Raw genomic sequence first — 18,427 nt, 5'->3', positions numbered from 1 at the left:
CCTTTGTAAATCAGCATGCCACTGGTCATGTGTATTAATATATTTTTATAATTCAGCACATGTATAATAATCTTCAGCCTTTCAAGCTAAATGAGAGTTCAGAAATGACATTAAAATCGTCAAGGAAAATCAACAGATTATCATTCAAGTAACAAATCGAACATTCATTCTCTTAGAGCAATGTACTTATCAGAGTCTGACATGGCAGTCAGGAGACCTGAGTTCTGGGATGCAGTCCTCCAACTTTTCCTTGGCCAGGTCTCTGGTGCTACCCAGAAAGGTTTTACTTTTCATCTCCAGCAAGTGGGGGAGCAGTTTTAGTTCTTCAGAGAGCAAACAGGAAGTCACACAAACTTCACCTCTTCTACTAACCCTGACCCCCCTCACATCCTTACTTTCCAAAAAAGGAAGAAGAAATCCCTGATCATCACCTGAAGGGATGGACAAATCAGAGGTCCACAATTCCATTTGATTCATCTGTCTTCTTAGCAGAAATCCCATTAAATTATGATGGCAAATCTAGGAGCAGCAGAGACCTTACCATTCATCTACTTCAATCCCTCCTCTGTGCAGGCCGGAGGGGAGGCTGGAGGAGCTAGGTGAGGTGCCAGCCCTCCTGGCTGGCAGAGGCCTGACAGCTGGGCAAGCACTCCTGGACACGGCTGGTGTGTGCCTCTCAAACCCCTTCCAAACCCAGCACACACCATAGCACAAAGCGCTACCCAGAAGCTTGTATTTGTACCTGAGAATGCTGGAAAACATCTTTAGCTATGGCATCCAAGTCCGAGGTATCCTGGATGTTGCGAACGTAGTCAGCCACAGCCTTGATCACCACATCACACGGTGGCAAGACCAGCTGGTGGGCCCGGACCTAAGAAGACAAGCACACATGTCAATACACTAATTCTAAACACAGGCCCAGAAACTCCAGGTGATGTTTCCCTTCTAAGGGCCTGATTATTATCAATTTGTGATTTCTTGGCCCCAAGACTTCGGTGGTCTGAGAATCAAGCCCTGGATCTCCCTTTCAGTTGTTGAATATAACTCAGCTGCTTCAACCTGGCTAGGTAAAAGAGCGTCTGACAGCCTTCCATTACTTCTGCGATGTCTGCAACCTGCTCATGTGAGCACAGCACAGAGAAGCCCTGGGCCACAGATGCTTCCTTTCTTTCAACACCAGGCACCAGGAGGCTATGCTGGATGAATGTAGCCCCAAGCACCTGAGACCACTGCAAAAAGCCAAGGTAAGCTCTGAAAGGGAGGACAACGGTATCCCTGACTGCTGAGGGACATGTCTGGTGAAAGACACATGGAATAAAGTGTAGGAATATTTTCTATCCAAGAACAGTTGATACCAGGAAAAGGTAAGTAAGCAAATTTTTTTTAAAAAGGTTTGTTTTGGACTTTTTCATGAAAACTAAAAGAAAAAAGATACCTTAATTTAACAAAGTTAAGGTATGCCCATGTTCTTAGAAACAAAGATGAATCAGGTACTAACTCTGTTTATAAAACGTTTTTAATTGAACGACAGTATGAAATGACATTTTATTTCCTATTTAGTCACAAAGATCATAAAGATAAAAAAGATGGCAAAAACATCTAAAGGCTTTGTGTTTCCAGAGCTGTGCACTCCTGCCCACCACACCTATGAATGTGGTACGTTACACGGCAGGAGGGGGTAGGTTGGCTGTCTGCTAACTTCAGGCCAAGCCTGTTACCCTGGATTATTCAGATGGGCCCAATGTCATCACAGGACCCTCTCATGTAGAAAGGAAGGCAGAGGAGCAGGTTTCACACATGAGGTACAGCAGGACTCCATCGGCCATTGCCAGCTTTGATGATGGAGGAAGGGCCACGAGCCATGGAATGCAGCACCTACAGATGCTGGAAAAGGCAGGAAACTCTCCCTGGAGCCTCCAGAAGAAACATTCTCCCTGGCCCTGCTGATACCTTGATTTTAGCCCAGTGAGACCCACTTTGGTTGTGACCTCTAGAACTGTATTTGCTGTTTTAAGACACCAAACATAAATAAATAAAAAAGGAAAAAAGGAAAGAAAAAACAAAAAATATTAAGAAATAGAATGGAAGAACTTCTGGAAAAATAGATATTTATACTATTAGGGTATCATCACGCAAAGTTTCAGATGCACATGAGTATATTCAATTTCTCTTTAGAAAAGCAATGGGTTTTTTCGGCTGTGCCGCACAGCATGCGGGATCTTAGTTCCCCGACCAGGGATCAAACCCGCGCCCCCTGAAGTGGAAGCGCAGAAACTTAACCACTGGACCACCAGGGAAGTCCCAAGCAATGGTTTTCTTCTGAAATAATGTTTTCTATGTTTGAAAATGTTAGCTGCTCTGTCTCCTAGGGAAGCATTTATCTCCTTGCTCCGGTCAGTGTTTGGTGAAGGTAAATCCCATCACAATGAACTCCAGGGAACTAGTAAAACGTCTGAGGCTGCAGACCACAAGCACATTCCTAGAAACCCAATTCCCCCTCTGCAGAATGAAAAACTACTGACACACACACGCCCCATGAAGAAGAGGTCCCTGGAACAGTGCGTTCCAGCCAGTCTGGGAGAAATGGAAGTTCTGTCCACTCCCTGACTTTTGGGGTGTTTAATAGTCCCACAGCCATGACAGGGAGGAGGGCCAGCTGGTGGCAGCCCCAGGAATGAGGAGTCAGGACAGAAACCCTGAGCAGTCCTACCATCGACATTTCCCCCCTGGTGAGCACATTCCACAGAGAAGGGGACAGCCTTGCCTGAGGAGAGTCTGCAATGGCCAGTGGCCTCCAGGCCCTTGGACAACCCCCTCTCTGGGCCTCGACTTTCTGTCTCTAACTACAGTTTGAGACTAGTTGCCCAAAGAATGCCCCCTGGCAGTCTGAAAGCCTAGCGTTACCTCATTATGTTGCATACAGTATGGAAAGGCCGGCCACTGCAGAAGGAGTTTATATATAGGACAAATGACGAATAACGGGGTTAGAACAGAATTTACTGGGTACATAGGTGTCCAAAATATGAAAAGGGCTTTCCTCCAGCAGTTGGGAGCTAATGCGGTAGTGCAGGCAGCCTCTCCCAGCGTGTGCACCCTGACACCGGGACACCACAGACGACTGGGCAGCCGCATACTGTCCCATCCCACCTCAAGTGAAGATGACAGAGTCTGTCACTTTGGTTCCTGTGGATATCCTCGTCTTCACTACCCCCACTCCCCACAACACTAAGGCTCTAAAATCCTTGAAGTGAGCAGATCCTATAATTAGAGGGCCCCTAAATCCTTCTGAGAGGCTAATGACCACCACCCTGAAACTGCATCCTTTATAATTTCCCATGGCCCGGACTCCTCCCTCACGCCCCACCACCCCTCGTTCCCCCAGCTTCATTCCTAATCCAGCCTTCCAAATCCAACTCAGGGTGAGCACCCACATCTTCCTCTGAGACTGTTGGTGCTACTGCTCCCAAGCTACATCTTGGCTGCTCTTTAAATGCAAGTGATTATAAAAACAAAGTTTCACATAATATCATTGCTGAACCTGATCCACTTCACTGCCATTTGGAAAAGAGCAAAGTGAAAGGATTACAAATCTTGGCAATTTTCAGGAAGAAAGCTAGAAACCTGATCTGATCGACATTCACTTGTGGGTAAGGTATCATTCTAGAAAATAAGAATATGGAGCTGCTCCCCAGGGTCTTGACTTCAAGATGCTCACATTCTTATTGGAGAAAAAATGCTGACCAGACTCCAACAGGGCCCTCAGAGGACACCCTGGAGGACTCAGGGCCCAGCGGAGGAGGGAGAAAGGCTTCTGCATCCTCTGTGGTTCTCAGAGTGCAGGCCCTGAGATCCAACCCAGTGCCGTCTTGCAGCCCCCAGACCAACGAAAAGAGTTGTGTGAGGGGGCTCTGGCGGTTTGTTGTAGGAAGCCCTCCAACCACTGAATCACTGAACACATCCTGAGGACTAGTATCTTCTAAAGGAGTCAAGAGTAAGGAAAACATTTAAACACCACAACCGTCATGGCTATGCCTTGAGATTCTTGAAAAGTTATGACGTGTATCCATATCTTGTATACATTTGCCTGAATATAGCTGTGAAAAGGATGCTAAAATGCAATTAATCACAAACAATGCTAAATGTGAGCTCTGCTGGGGGAAACTGTTATGCAGATATACCGAAGGATTTAATGGATTTGAATTTAAAGTATTTAAAGTATTAAGTGTCAACAAAGAAAAATTCCATCACTGTTTTATGAGCTAGGGTCACCCGTAGGCTCACAGGGAAAGGAGGGCAGGCCTGGGCTCCCTCCTGCAGGAGTGTCTGCATCCAGCTGGGGCTGTACTGTCCTGTGATTTGAGTTCTTCTAGACTATATGCCACACACTGCTCTCAGCATGCATCACTTCATTTAATCCGCAAAACAATGCTGTGAGGTGTACTCTTAAATGTACTCCCCATTTGACAGAGGAGTTCATTCAGGCACCCATATGAGCCAACGAGGTGAGTAGCTGGGCCACCGCCTGACCTGCAGACTGCACACCTGGCCACCACACTCTGGTCTAGTCGTCTCTAAATTATGCCTCTTTTAGCATTAAATGTCCTTTTCTATGATATGATGGTAGACGGCGAGTTCCTTTTTCCTCTAACATTCTTATTTAGAATAATTAAAAGTTGGTGACACAACAGTAGCCCTCCCAACTTTTGTTTTCCCCAACAGATCCGTGAAACCCAAACCCCTGTTGTCGATGAAAGGAGCTACAGAAAGATTTTCAAAAGGAGAGGTATGAAATCAGGCCTGAGTTCCAGACACATGGAGGATGGGCATGAAGGCAGAGGAACAAAGGAGGGAACATTAGCAGCTCCTGTGTAAACCTAAGTAACGATAACACAGGTGGTCGAGAAGGATAGGATCAGCAAGTTGGGAAAGGTCAGATGTAGAGAGTCAGATGCAGAGAGAAGAATCAAAGATAATTCTCAATTTCTAACCTGATGACTGCAGGGACAGTGGTATCACTAGCGGGAAACAAAATACAGGACGATAAACCTATTTAGAGAAGGTGATGACATTTCTAAGTTAGAAACATCGAATTTGGTGCACAGGTGCAGTGCCCAAGTGGAGATGACTTGGTGGACAGTGGAATACACCCTGCGGTTCAGGGAAGGGGTCTCGTGGGAGAAGTACACTGGAGAGTCATCAACATAGTAGTTGAAACCTTAAGGGCAGATGAGATGTGCCAGAAAGAAAGTGTGAGGATCACAGCAAGGTACAGAGATGGATCCTAGGGAATGCACATGCAACCAGAGGAAGCCAGCTCACACGAGAGACAAGGAAAGGATGTGGAAATAAGGAATACAGAACAAAGCTGGGGTCTGGGAATCAAGGCAGGAATTTCCCAGAGCGGTGAGGAGAGCAGGATGACTGACAGTGTCAAGTGCTCCAGAGAGGCTGAAAATCATTTGACAAAGCATTTGTCAGAGCCACAGCCTTGGACAAAGACCCAACTGTGTCCACCAGAAATCGGCGGGGAGGGGCGCAAGGGGGCGGTGAGGGTGGATTAAGCTGTTGGGGACATTATGGAAGGCTGCCTTCGGGAGATTTGAGGATGAAAAAGAGAGTTAGGAGAAGATGGGAGACTAGACCACATTTACAAACTGAGGGCCAACGACCAAAAGAGGGGGGCGTCTACACAGGAGCAAGGAGTTGATTGGACGAAGTAACGCAGGGCTCCCTGGATGTGTTCAGTGACAACAGCTCAAGAATGTCAGGATAGTCTAGTCTCAGGAAGTAAAATGGGCCTGGATGAAGAAGAATGAAAACAGGGGAACGAGAAGCTGAGGACTCTCACCATCCTCAGATAAAGGACCTCTCTGTAAGAGAAAGCGTGAAACTGAAGAGAGGTCTGAAGAGATGATGAATGTTGAAGATAAATATTAAGGAGAATAAAAGGATTAACTGCTGACACTAATAGTTTGGTTGAAGTTGGAGACCATAATTTTAAAAATCAGTTTTACTGAGATATTTTACTTAAAGTAAAATTCATCAATTTTAAGTACATAATTCACTGAGCTCTGATAAATGCATACACTAGTGTAGCCACCGCCATAATTATGAAGTGTAACGTTTCTATCACCTCAAATAGTTCCCTGTGCCCCTTCCCATCATAGCCCTAGGCAACCACTAACCTGCTTTCTATCACCATACTTTTGCCTTTTCCAGGGTTTTACATAAAAGCAATCATATATATTTCTTTGGTGTTTGACATTTCACTTAAGATAATGCTTTTAGGATTCAAACATATTATAAGAAAGCAGTTGGTTCCTTTCACTGCTATCAGCATGTCATTGTATGACTGTCCCACAATTTATTCATCCATTCACCAGCTGACTACTGCTTGGTGTGTTTGAGACTACAATGGATAAAGCTGCCTGGACACTCAGGTTCAATTATTTTTGTGAACATAGGATTTCATTTCTCGTGAGTAAATGTCTAGCAGCAGGATTGCTGGGTTATATGGTAGGTATATGTTTAACTTTGTAAGAAACTACCAGACTGTTTTCAAAGTGACCATTCTGGATTCTGCTTCCCAACAGCCACATCTCAGAGCTATGGGTGCTGACACGCACTGACACTTGGCATCACCTGTCTCCTTCATTTGGCCCATGCCAGTGGTTAGGTAGTGTGGCTCACGATGGCTTTAATTTGCATTCCCTAATTCCATGGAGCATCTCTTTGTGTGCTTACCGAATATTCTGTAAAACGTCTGTTCAAAATTTCACACCTTTTTTTGTTGTTGCGTTGTGTATCTTCTTATTGTGTTGTTCTTTACACATTCTGGATACAAGTCCTTTACCAGAGACAATATTCTGCAAATAGCTCCTCTCCCACTGTTGTTGCCTGCTTTTCATTTTCTTAACTAAGAAATCTTTGACTAACTCAAGGTCATAAAGATCCTCCCTTATATTTTCTTCTAGAATAATTTTTATATTCTTTTAATTTTTGCATATGGATATCCAGCTATTGTAAAAACTAACCCTTCCCCATTTAGTTACTTAGGGACTTCTGGTGAAAATAATTAAATATATATATGGGTCTATTTCTGGACTCTGTTCTGCTCCACTGATCTGTTCAATTACCCTTATGTCAGTACCACACTGAGTTGATTATTATAGCTTTAAAGTGAGTCTAATACTAAGTCCTTTCACTTTGTTCTTCCTTTTCAACATCTCTGATGCTATTCTAGGTCCTTTGCAATTCCACATGAATTTTAAAATCAGTTTTTCAATTTCTACTTTAAAAAAAGCTCGCTTGGATTTTGATTGGGATGCAGTAAATCTACATAACAACAGAGTCTTTTGAGCCATAAACACACACATTTCTTCATTTATTTAGATCTTTTTAAAATTAGAGCATAAGTTTGCAGTGGCATCCATTAGCTGTGTGGTTCTCAAATCTTCTCTAGATAGTACCTATCTAGGGTGGAGGGGTCTGCTGGGCAGGTGAGATGGAAGAAGGAGCAAGAGAAGGGTGATGTTGGTACAACCAGTTCAAGATGACCCACCAAGAGGTCCAGGCCAGCTAGGGAAGAAAGAAACAGTGAACAAATAAATGGGCAGAAGGCCCCAGGACGGGCAAAAGAGCCAAGTGTCAGCTTATGAGAATACTAAAGATAGAAGCAGTGGAGACAAAAGGAAGAAGGGATATTAAAGTGTACAATAGGAAATGGAGCTCTTCTGGGAGAAGACCCAGTATATGACTCTGGGCCTAGAAGGCTGCAGTAGAGTAGACACTATTTTACTGGAGACAATATGCAGCCAAGTTGTCTGTGGGTAATCTCCAGGACGCTGACCTTGCCTGAGTCTCAGAAGAGTTATCAAAGGACACCCTTATGAAAGTAAAATGACAACCCACAGAATGGGAGAAAGTGTTTGCAAATTATGTATCTGATAAGAGACTTGTATACAGAATATATTTTTTAAAAACTCTTACAGCTCATTAATAAAAAATTTAAAATGGACAAAAGATATGAATAGACATTTATCCAAAAAAGGTAAACAAATGGACAGTGAGCACAGGAAAAGGTGCTCAACATCATTAGTCATCAGAGAAATGCAAATCAAAACCACATCACACCCACTGCAACAGCTAAAAATAAAACAACAGACAATAACAAGTGTTGACAAGGTTGTGGAAAAGTCAGAAACCTCACACATAGCCGGTAAGAGTATAAACAGTATAGCTACTGTGGAAACCAGTCTGGTAGTTCCTCAAAATGTTAGGCATAGAATTAGCATATGACCAGCAATTCCAGTCCTAGGTATACACCTGAGAGAAATGAAAACATGTCTACACAAACACTTGTACTTGAATATTCACAGCAGCATCACAAAGCCAAAATGTGGCTGAACAACCTGAATGTCCATTGACTGATGAATGGATTAAACATGGTAGGTATACCCACACGACAGACTATTATTTGGCCATAAAAAGAAAAAACGAAGTGCTGATATATGCTACAGTGTGGATGAACCTTGAAAAAACATTATGCTCAATGAAAGAAGCCAGACACAAGAGGTCATATAATTCCACTTATATGAAATGTCCAGAAGAGGCAAGTCCATAGAGGAAAAAGTAGATTAGTGGTTGCCAGAGGATAGAGGAGGGGGAGAAATGGGGAGTGACAGTTAACAGATAAGATACTGGGTTTCTTTTTGAGGTGATGAAAATATTTTAAAATTAGACAGTGATGATGGTTGCACAAACTCTGTGAAAGCTAAAAACCACTGAATTGTATACTTTAAAGTAGATTTTATGATATGTCATTATATCTCAATAAAACTGTTATAAAAAGAAAATTTAAAAAACACTCTAACCAAGAATGGCAATTTGGAAGTAAACTACCAGCAAACCCCCATTCTGTCACATGTCGTTCTGGACCCAGACTGCGCTAGTCTCAAGAAAAGTGACATCTCCAGTTGAGCCGCCTAGGAGTGCTCAGAGCAGACAGACCACTGGCAAGGTGAGGGGTGTATATGTGCGCACCCAAGACACAGGGTTGGGAAACTGCCAAAAGAGCCACATTTCCAAGAGAAAGTGATCTGTTCCAGTCAGAGCGATGGAGAAGGCCTACTTATAAACAAGGCGGAGATTCTGGACCCACAGGGGAAGAAATATGCTTGACAGTGTCTGTACACATTTTTGAAACTGAGAATATGCCACTTATTTAACATAAAACTAGAAGATTCCAGGTCATGAGAAGAAACAGAGAAAGCAAAAATACCCTCGTAAGCTTCTTTTTGTTTCATTGACCCTATCACTCACCACCCCAGGAATCAGAAGTCGGGCACTATAAACACTCTATCTTTCAGATTGCATTTGGACCACGAATCTCCCCTCCTCTGGCTAGGTCATGCATTTCAGCTCACTCGGAAGAATTCCACCCACAGGCCCAGGGCAGGCCCAGTCCCTCAACAGGAAGGAGCTAAACTGAAAGCAATCCTGTAACACCTAGGGAACACAAACCCTTCCCATGACTCTGTCCCTCCTTCCCAGCAAACTGACCTGTGATCCACCCACAATCTGTAAAACAGAGACAGAAAAGCTATTCTTGAGTCCCAGTGATTTCAGCAGATTATGCCAAGCTTTCCATCTTCACTTTACTTATTTAATATTTATTTTTGATGTAGACCATTTTTAAAGTCTTTATTGAATTTGTTACAATATTGCTTCTGTTTTATGTTTTGGTTTTTTGGCCCTGAGGCATGCGGGATCTTAGCTCCCTCACCAGGGATTGAACCCGCACCCCCTGCATTGGAAGGCGAAGTCTCAACCACTGGACCGCCAGGGAAGTCCCCCATCTTCACTTTAAAACCAAATGGGGACAGGGAAGGAAGCTCTGATGGGAAGATATAAACAAGCAAAAATCTTTTGAGTTCAGTCTTTTATTTTCCATTTAAGGATATCCACATATAAATTTTAAATGAGCAGAGAATAAGACTTCTTACTAAAAGCAAGTTTCCACGACCTAAAAGCTTAAAGCCCAGTACCATGAATCTGTGCACTGAAATTCCAGACTGTTAAGAATGTGCAGCTCACTGAATGCATGATGATGATGACGACATTATAATAATAATATTAGCAGGATGGGGCTTCCCTGGTGGCGCAGTGGTTGAGAATCTGCCTGCCAATGCAGGGAACATGGGTTCGAGTCCTGGTCTGGGAAGACCCCACATGCAGCTGAGCAACTAGGCCCGTGAGCCACAACTACTGAGCCTGCGATGAAGAGTGGCCCCCGCTCCCACAGAAAGGAAGACCCAACACAGCCAAAAAATATATATATATATATACATAAATAAAAAAAGATGGTGGGGGTGGGAGGGAGGGAGATGCAAGAGAGAAGAGATATGGGAACATATGTATATGTATAACTGATTCACTTTGTTATGAAGCAGAAACTAACACACCATTGTAAAGCAATTATACCCCAATAAAGATGTTAAAAATAATAATAATAATAATAATATTAGCAGGATGTACATTTAAAAACAATTCTGGAGTACCAAATATCAATCTGTTAAAAGTGGTTCTCTTCCAGGAGTGCAATTATAAATAGCTCTCACTTCCACAATGCATAATGGTTGAATTTTTCAACCTTCCAGGCCCCTAACGTTATTTTCTCTAGAGCCCGAAAAGTCTTTAGATTTTAGGAAGTACTTCTTAGCTCTTATGAAACTACAGGATGACTTTTTGAGAAAGGAATATATTGAGTTAACTTCAATTAACACTAACATGCAAGCAGGAATTCCTTCTTTGGAAGGTCTTAAGTGCCCAAACTGCCACCTCTTGCAATGCCTTAAAACAGCGGTCCCCAACCTTTTCGGCATCAGGGACCGGTTTCCTGGAAGACAGTTTTTCCACGGACGGGGAGGGGGGATGATTTCAGGATGATTCAAGTGCATTGCTGTTACTGTGCACTTTATTTCTGTTATTATTACATTTATATAATGAAATAATTATACAACTCACCATAATGCAGAATCAGTGGGAGCCCTGAGCTTGTTTTCCTGCAAATAAGGAGCACACAACCTAGATCCCTAGCATGCGCAGTTCACAGTAGGGTTCGCGCTCCTATGAGAATCTAATGCCGCAGCGGACCTGATATGACGAGGAGCTGAGGCGGTAATGTGAGTGATGGGGAGCGGCTGTAAATACAGTTGAAGCTTCACTCGCTCACCCGCCGCTCATCTCCTGCTGTGTGGCCCGGTTCCTAACAGGCCACAGACCGGTCTGTGGCCCGGGGACTGGGGACCCCTGCCTTAAACGGTGGAACTCAGAATCATTGAAGCCCATCTTTCTATTCATGCACAATTTATACTCAACTTTCCTTCAAAAAGGATCCCAGAAAGTCTGATCATCAATCTCACTCTAGTAAGCTTGCATAGTACGTTAGATATACCATAAAACTCAAAATGCCTGAAATCATGCTGCTCTTCTCTCTGGCAGCTGGCTCCAGTGTGAAACCCAGACAGGGGCCACGTACGGTGGATATGAAGATCACTGGTTGGCTGGACACTGATCACAGCAGGTGCAGCTGCTACCCGCTTCCCCTTCAGGGAAGCCAAGAGAGAGGAGATCCTTTGAGTCCAGGCTTCATCCTGAGGGCCCACTGTGAGCCTTGCCATGTGCCCTGACCTTGGGAATGCTGGGGTTACATGGACTGCATGGTGAGACATAGATGGCTCTTCTGTCCACCTCCACATTCCTAGGGACCCTAACATGCTACTCACCCAGAACCAGACTCCCTCCTCCCCGGGGTCAATTGCCACATCCTGTCCCTAAAGACATTGGTAAAAAGGATTACTCAGTGACTTCTGGTGGCATGTAAAAAATATAAAGTTAGAGATAACTTTGGTAAAATTCTAGGTAAATTTAAAACAAAACGTTCCTAATCTGACTTGACAGACTGCCCTGGTATACAGCTGCCTCAGGGAAAAGATAATGCTGGTAAAGGAAGGTGACTTGGGACTTCCCTGCTGGCACAGTGGTTAAGAATCTGCCTGCTAATGCAGGGCACACGGGTTCGATGCCTGGTCCGGGAAAATCCCACATGACGCAGAGCAACTAAGCCCATGCACCACAACTACTGAGCCCGTGTGCCACAACTACTGAAGCTTACGTGCCTAGAGCCCGTGCTCCACAACAAGAGAAGCCACTGCAATGAGAAGCCCACGCACTACAATGGAAGAGTAGCCCCCACTCACCGCAACTAGAGAAAGCCCGTGCGCAGCAACGAAGACCCGACACAGCCAAAATTAAATAAAATTAAAAAAAAAAAAAAAAAAGGAAGGTGACTAAAAATAAGTGAACCTGAAGGTAGGGTTATATAAATAAACACTAAAGACCATTTAAATCAGAAAGAGAGATGTACAAGAGCTAGCACTTAGATCTTTGAGAAGAGGCAGAAGCAAGCAAGGGAGCTTTCAAGGACATATTTTAATTTAATTGGACACATAGAGGGAGATGGAGTTCAAGAGAAACCAGCACCTGCCTGGCCTGGGGCTGATGGGCAGAGCTAGGCCTGGGGGGAGTGGCGGGGGGGAGGCAGTGTGCCAGGGGAGGGGCACACTGCCTGCTTGCCACAATTGGGGTAGTGGTATAGAGAGACCAAAATAGAACCTGATTAGCTGTACAGGAGAACAACACATGTGGGAGGTCTGGGGAGAGGAAAGGCGAGCATAAAACTTGCAAAGCAGCCTGTCCAACGTGAAGGAAATGGTGAAGGGACTCCGGGGCCAGAAGTACTGGGGGGGGGGGGGGGGTCATGAATGACTGACGGGGATAAAAACCTGAAATACATGAAACTGAATATGAAGTTTAGGAACACAAAAACCATTAAAATGAATACAATGGTTGAAATGTTGACAGGGCTAAGATTATGGTATTACATGTTAAGGGGTGATCTGAATTTATTAGATAATAAGTTCATATAACACCAACCCTCTGTGAACAATAAACTAGTAGATATGACTTTGGTGAAACACTGGCAAAATAAAGGATGATAAAAGGAATGCTTGAACTTGGGTATGCAAAATCAGATATCTTTAAAAGCTGTGATTACAACATACTGTGTTAAAAAGGAACAAACAAAAATCATAAGGAAGTTTCATAAACAACAACTAACCAAATTTTCAAAAGATGTAGTTAGTTTTATTACTGTGAAAAAGAAGAGACTAAAAAAGCAGATGGGATACAGATAATTCTATACAGTAGTAATGTTTATGAGAAAAAAACCACATTCAATATCCCACAGTCTTTGTTAAAATGATTAAAACAATACTACACACAGAAAACTATGTATAAAAGGTCAAAACATAAAAGTTATGCAATTTTTTAACTCAAAGCTGGACATGCTTTGCTTTTCAGAATGTGACTTTAAAAATCCTACAACTTATCAAGTCACTGAAAAATTATTTTGGACTGCTTCACTATGCCATAAAAACACCCAGCTAATATTTAAAATACACATGATGATAATGCAAAAAAAATCTGATTTGCTTTAAAATAAAAACCAACAAACAATCCTATAAACAACTTTCAGAGAACAATAGAAAAATGTGAACATGGACTTAATATTAAATGACATTAGGGAATTATTGCTAATTTAGTTAATGTGATAATAATAATATAATTAAGAGATTATCCTTATTTTTAGGTGGTGGTGAAATAAACCACAGTTTTCACAGGTGAAGTGTTATGATATCTGCAACTTACTTCCAAATAGTTGAGTTAAAAAACAAACACACACATACAAATATACTTTAGAAGAAACTGTTAAAAACTGTTTAACCAAGATGGTGGATATATGGATAGACATTTTCTATTCCAACTTTTTACATACTTAATATTTTTCTTAACAAACTATTAGGAAAAATACATGATAATGATGTTTGTAACCTATCAATAGTTTGAGTTGGTTTTCCAGTAATTATTCAAACAGCTCCTCACTTCTAACCTCTGATACATGAAAGAAGGCAAGCTCAATTTAGATATATGTATATGGTCTGGGATCCTGGGAGCCTCTCACCCCTGCTACTCAAAACTCGACAAACCTTCTAAAAACAAGCCTTCATTCTGTCTCAACTTATAAAAGCATACTGCTTAATGAACCTAATGAGCACAATACTTCTGAGTCCACCTGATTTCGGATTATACTTTTCCCATTCTGCAATTCAATAATGGTATCATCAGGAGCTTGGAATCAAGATTACAAATTGTAGCACTCTGTAAATGAAAACACACATGAACACTCTGGCCAATAGCAAAGAGAAAGCTGTTCCCCTTCAAGGACAAAAAAGCAAAAGAAAACAAGTAATTTCTACCAAGAGGAGAAAAACTGACTTTTGAACAGAAGTTGAAAAGCCCCATACAAAGAACTGTTAGGATAAAAAGGAAAACATCAGGACCCATCAATAAGAAATGGAAAAGAAAGGGGATTCTAGGCAGCAAGTAACAAGATGGAAGAGGCAGGAAAGGAATGCCGCTTGAACTTGCAAGTATCACAAAAGCTCACTATAAGCTAAAACACAAAAACTCCAATTTGGAGGGCAATTCTGACAACAGGAAAAAGTGCATTCAGAAACCATTCCATGCAACCTCCCTATTACTATGAGGAACTGAGGCCCAGGCTGCCAGCCAGTGTAGGTCCCGACTTCCCCCACCTAACAAGTGGCAGCTATGATCACAACACTAAAAAGCAGAGAACACCAGAGCCACTTTACCGAGCAAAGGGAATACGGAAAATCACAGGAAGCCACTAACAAGTACAACTCCAAGTTCCCTAGTGGCTCATACCAATTTCACTACTATGTTCACATCAAACTGTAAACCTTCCCACTCTAGAAAATCAAAGTTAAGAGAATCTTCTTGGATGTTCATTACTTTCACAAACAGGAAGGGGAGAAAAATAAGAAAATAAATATTAACAAAATAGTACAAATGGACCACTTCTCTAATGAACTTGGGTCTCCTCCATCATTCAAAAAGCATTAAAACTAAAAAAAAAAAGCATTAAAACGGTAAATAGATTTTTATAATATTTAAAAATTAGTAAGAAAATTATGAAACTTATCAAACTATGCTAAGGTGTTGATCTGACTAACAGAAGATGATATTATCTATTGAAAAAAATTAATATTTGTAGGTAAGAAAATTAATACATAAAAACTTTAGCTAAAAAATTTCCACCTATCTAGGTATACGGCATGAAGAATTCCTCTAAGGGAATTTTTTAAGGACATTTATATATTTCCCTAAAATATAGGTGCTGGGAACAAGATAAGGCAGGTTGTTTGTTTTTTAAGGCAACACAGATTCTGAAGTTAGGGGGAAGCAGGATATTGCTAATTTTGTGGTATATTTCCTTCTACAATAAAGAAGCATTATTTATATTATGAAAGTAATATCAAAATCAACAAATGTTGGAAATGAAATGAATATGTACCTTAAGTGAGGCTAGTGGATGTTCTGGACCAAGTAAACTCCAATGAAAGGAAGCCAGATCTTCATCAGGTAGAATGTGATTTCCTGGAATACAAACAGGGATACCATAAAAGCCATCATCATGAGTGACACAGGGGAAACTTAGTATCATTGCATGTTATAATTTGTAGATTATCTTTGTTAGTTTCAGACTTTGTAATATGACTTCTTAGGACCACCTCATTTGATACACCACATAAAACTTCCACACAGAAATTGAGAATATTTCTTCATCTTTTAATACAAAGCAACACAGCAGACAGACTTCTTGCAGCTGCCTCAAGCACAACGTGAATTTCCAGTAGAGGCTCAACAGCATTCAAACTGAATAAACTGCATAAAAACCTAAGTAATTCCCCAGCACAGTATTATGGTCAGTCTGATAATGCCAGATGCCAAATGTCAATTTGAAACAACTTTTCATTTGTTTATGAGAGACTATGGTTCAAACTGCCTTCTGTGAAGTAGGTTCAACAGCAGAGGCAGAATCTATAGTTATAAAATCTAAGGAAGCTTAAGTAACAATGTTTGCTGCCTGTGACATGGATCAACACCCTCCTCCCATAATTTCCAGCACCACGCACAAATAGATGTACAAAGCACAGACTACAACAAGTGCCATCAAGAAGTGCCAATCAGCTCTATGCACTATCACCAGGGCTGTGTCACAAATAAGAAGTGTATTCAGCTGAGAAACTACATTTTGCAGGGAACATTCTCCCTTCAGTGTAGTGCTTGCATGCCTGATACACTAACATCTTTGGTTTGTTAGTGGTCTTGATACAATTTAGAAGCAGTAATTTCCTAAATCTGTAATTTTTATATTATGATTTATTCACCTCCACACTAAGCAGATTCATTAATCAGCTGCTAACAGAAAACAAAACAAGGTGAGCTCATTTACAATATTGCTAATCATAATACTCTAAACACACAAATACATGATACAGATGTACCAAACTGTCATTATGTCCAGAAGAGCAAAGTTAAGTCCTAATTGTCCAGTTACCGAGTTTTGTACTGCTTTCCTCGGCTCATGGAATGTATAGAACTTTACTGTGAAGTAAGTATTAAGTATCTGAGATTTGTTTTTGAAGCTTCTATCTGAAAAGATATTAAGCCAATTCCAACATCAAGAATAGTCTGTTAGGGCTTCCCTGGTGGCGCAGTGGTTGGGAGTCCACCTGCCGATGCAGGGGACACGGGTTCGTGCCCCGGTCTGGGAGGATCTCGCATGCCGCGGAGCGGCTGGGCCCGTGGGCCATGGCCGCTGGGCCTGCGCGTCCGGAGCCTGTGCTCCGCAGCGGGAGAGGCCACAATGGTGAGAGGCCCGCGTACCGCAAAAAAAAAAAAAAAAAAAGAATAGTCTGTTAAATACCATATGCTAACACATATATATGGAATCTAAAAAAAAAAAGGTTATGAAGAACCTAGGGGCAGGACAGGAATAAAGACGCAGATGTAGAGAATGGACTTGAGCACACGGGGAGGGGGAAGGGTAAGCTGGGACAAAGTGAAAGAGTGGCATGGACATATATACACTGCCAAATGTAAAATAGATAGCTAGTGGGAAGCAGCCACATAGCACAGGGAGATCAGCTCAGTGCTTTATAACCACCTAGAGGGGTGGGATAGGGAGGGTGGGAGGGAGATGCAAGAGGAAGGAGATATGGGGATATATGTATATCACTGATTCACTTTGTTATAAAGCAGAAACTAACACAACATTGTAAAGCAATTATACTCCAATACAGATGTAAAAAAAAAAAAAAGAATAGTCTGTTAAAACTTGGGTCAAATACTTAAATGAGTATTTCACTCAACCTTTCTAAAACAAAACATCTTATATAGCTATACTTTCTATTACAAAAAAGGAGAAATTATACTTTCTATTAAAAAAAGGAAAAATAATCTTTCTTATTTGAGGACGTTGAAACTTTTACACAAAATCTAAACTAAAAATGTTCACCCAATTAAGCGTTTATCTATAACTTGCCTAAATTTTCTGAAGAAATTCCAAGCCTTAATTTATTACTAAATTATTCACGTTACTATTGTTTTTCATTTCTTTTACTATTTCACAAAATAAGTTAGCTAGAAAAGTATTAGTTGGCATTATCTTCCAAGAAATTTATTCAATGTTTCCTTAAATAAGATAAACAAATATCCTTCCCAAATTAGTTAAGGCATCCATATTCTAAAAGCATACAATTTTCCCATTCATTTAAAGTCAATTGTGGTAACATTTAAGTAAATATGAAGCTTTTCATAATGTGCCCATCCACTCCATCACTTTTTAACATTTGAGGAAATATCCTTTTATATTTTAATGTCTGAAAATATGAAAGTACTACATACATTTAGAAATTAGGTTTTAATCCTCCAAATCCCAAGTCACAAGAGTTCACTAAGAAAATGGACAGAAAATAGCCAAGTACTAACTTAAAGACATGTATTTGAGATTAGATCCAAATAAAGACAACTTGTAAAATCAGAATTTTTTTGATTGATTTGTAGCTATACAGTTTGAAATGTTATCACCAAATAATATATGAAAAATTATGGCTGTCTCACTATAGTTTCTAGTTGTATAAAACTTTTTTGGAATGTTTATTAAAAAATCTGATAATTAGGAATTTCTAAAAATAACCCACAATATAATCCCCCTCTTAAACATGACCAGATCAGGCTGCTAAGCACTACAGAACAGAAATTGAGAGAGTACAATAAGATCGCACTTTTCTGGAGACCACATATCTTTCAAACAGGGCCTGTGTGTCCCAAACAGCCCTCAATCCCATCACTGAAATTCATGGATTTTACTCACAGGAGGGCTTTGCTCAGAACACATTTACTTATACTGCAGACATAATTTTTACAAACTCTGAGC

The 18,427-nt window shown here is 41.3% G+C and overlaps 1 protein-coding gene across 2 annotated transcripts in view; it reads right to left on the bottom strand.

Annotated features, from left to right (window-relative positions):
* Positions 1-18,427, bottom strand: part of FAM120A (family with sequence similarity 120 member A) — a 104,984-nt gene that overhangs the window by 64,748 nt on the left and 21,809 nt on the right. For both annotated transcript variants that reach the window (XM_065879272.1, XM_065879271.1), the window contains exons 3-4: positions 15,500-15,582; positions 743-871 (exon numbers count right to left, since the gene is read on the bottom strand). In XM_065879272.1, coding sequence (XP_065735344.1) covers positions 743-871; positions 15,500-15,582 — 212 coding nt within the window. The remainder of the gene's footprint in view (positions 1-742; positions 872-15,499; positions 15,583-18,427) is intronic.

This window comes from Phocoena phocoena, chromosome 6 (genome assembly GCF_963924675.1).
Source record: "Phocoena phocoena chromosome 6, mPhoPho1.1, whole genome shotgun sequence".
Taxonomy (NCBI): domain Eukaryota; kingdom Metazoa; phylum Chordata; class Mammalia; order Artiodactyla; family Phocoenidae; genus Phocoena; species Phocoena phocoena.
This window is presented reverse-complemented; position numbering and strand designations above follow the sequence as displayed.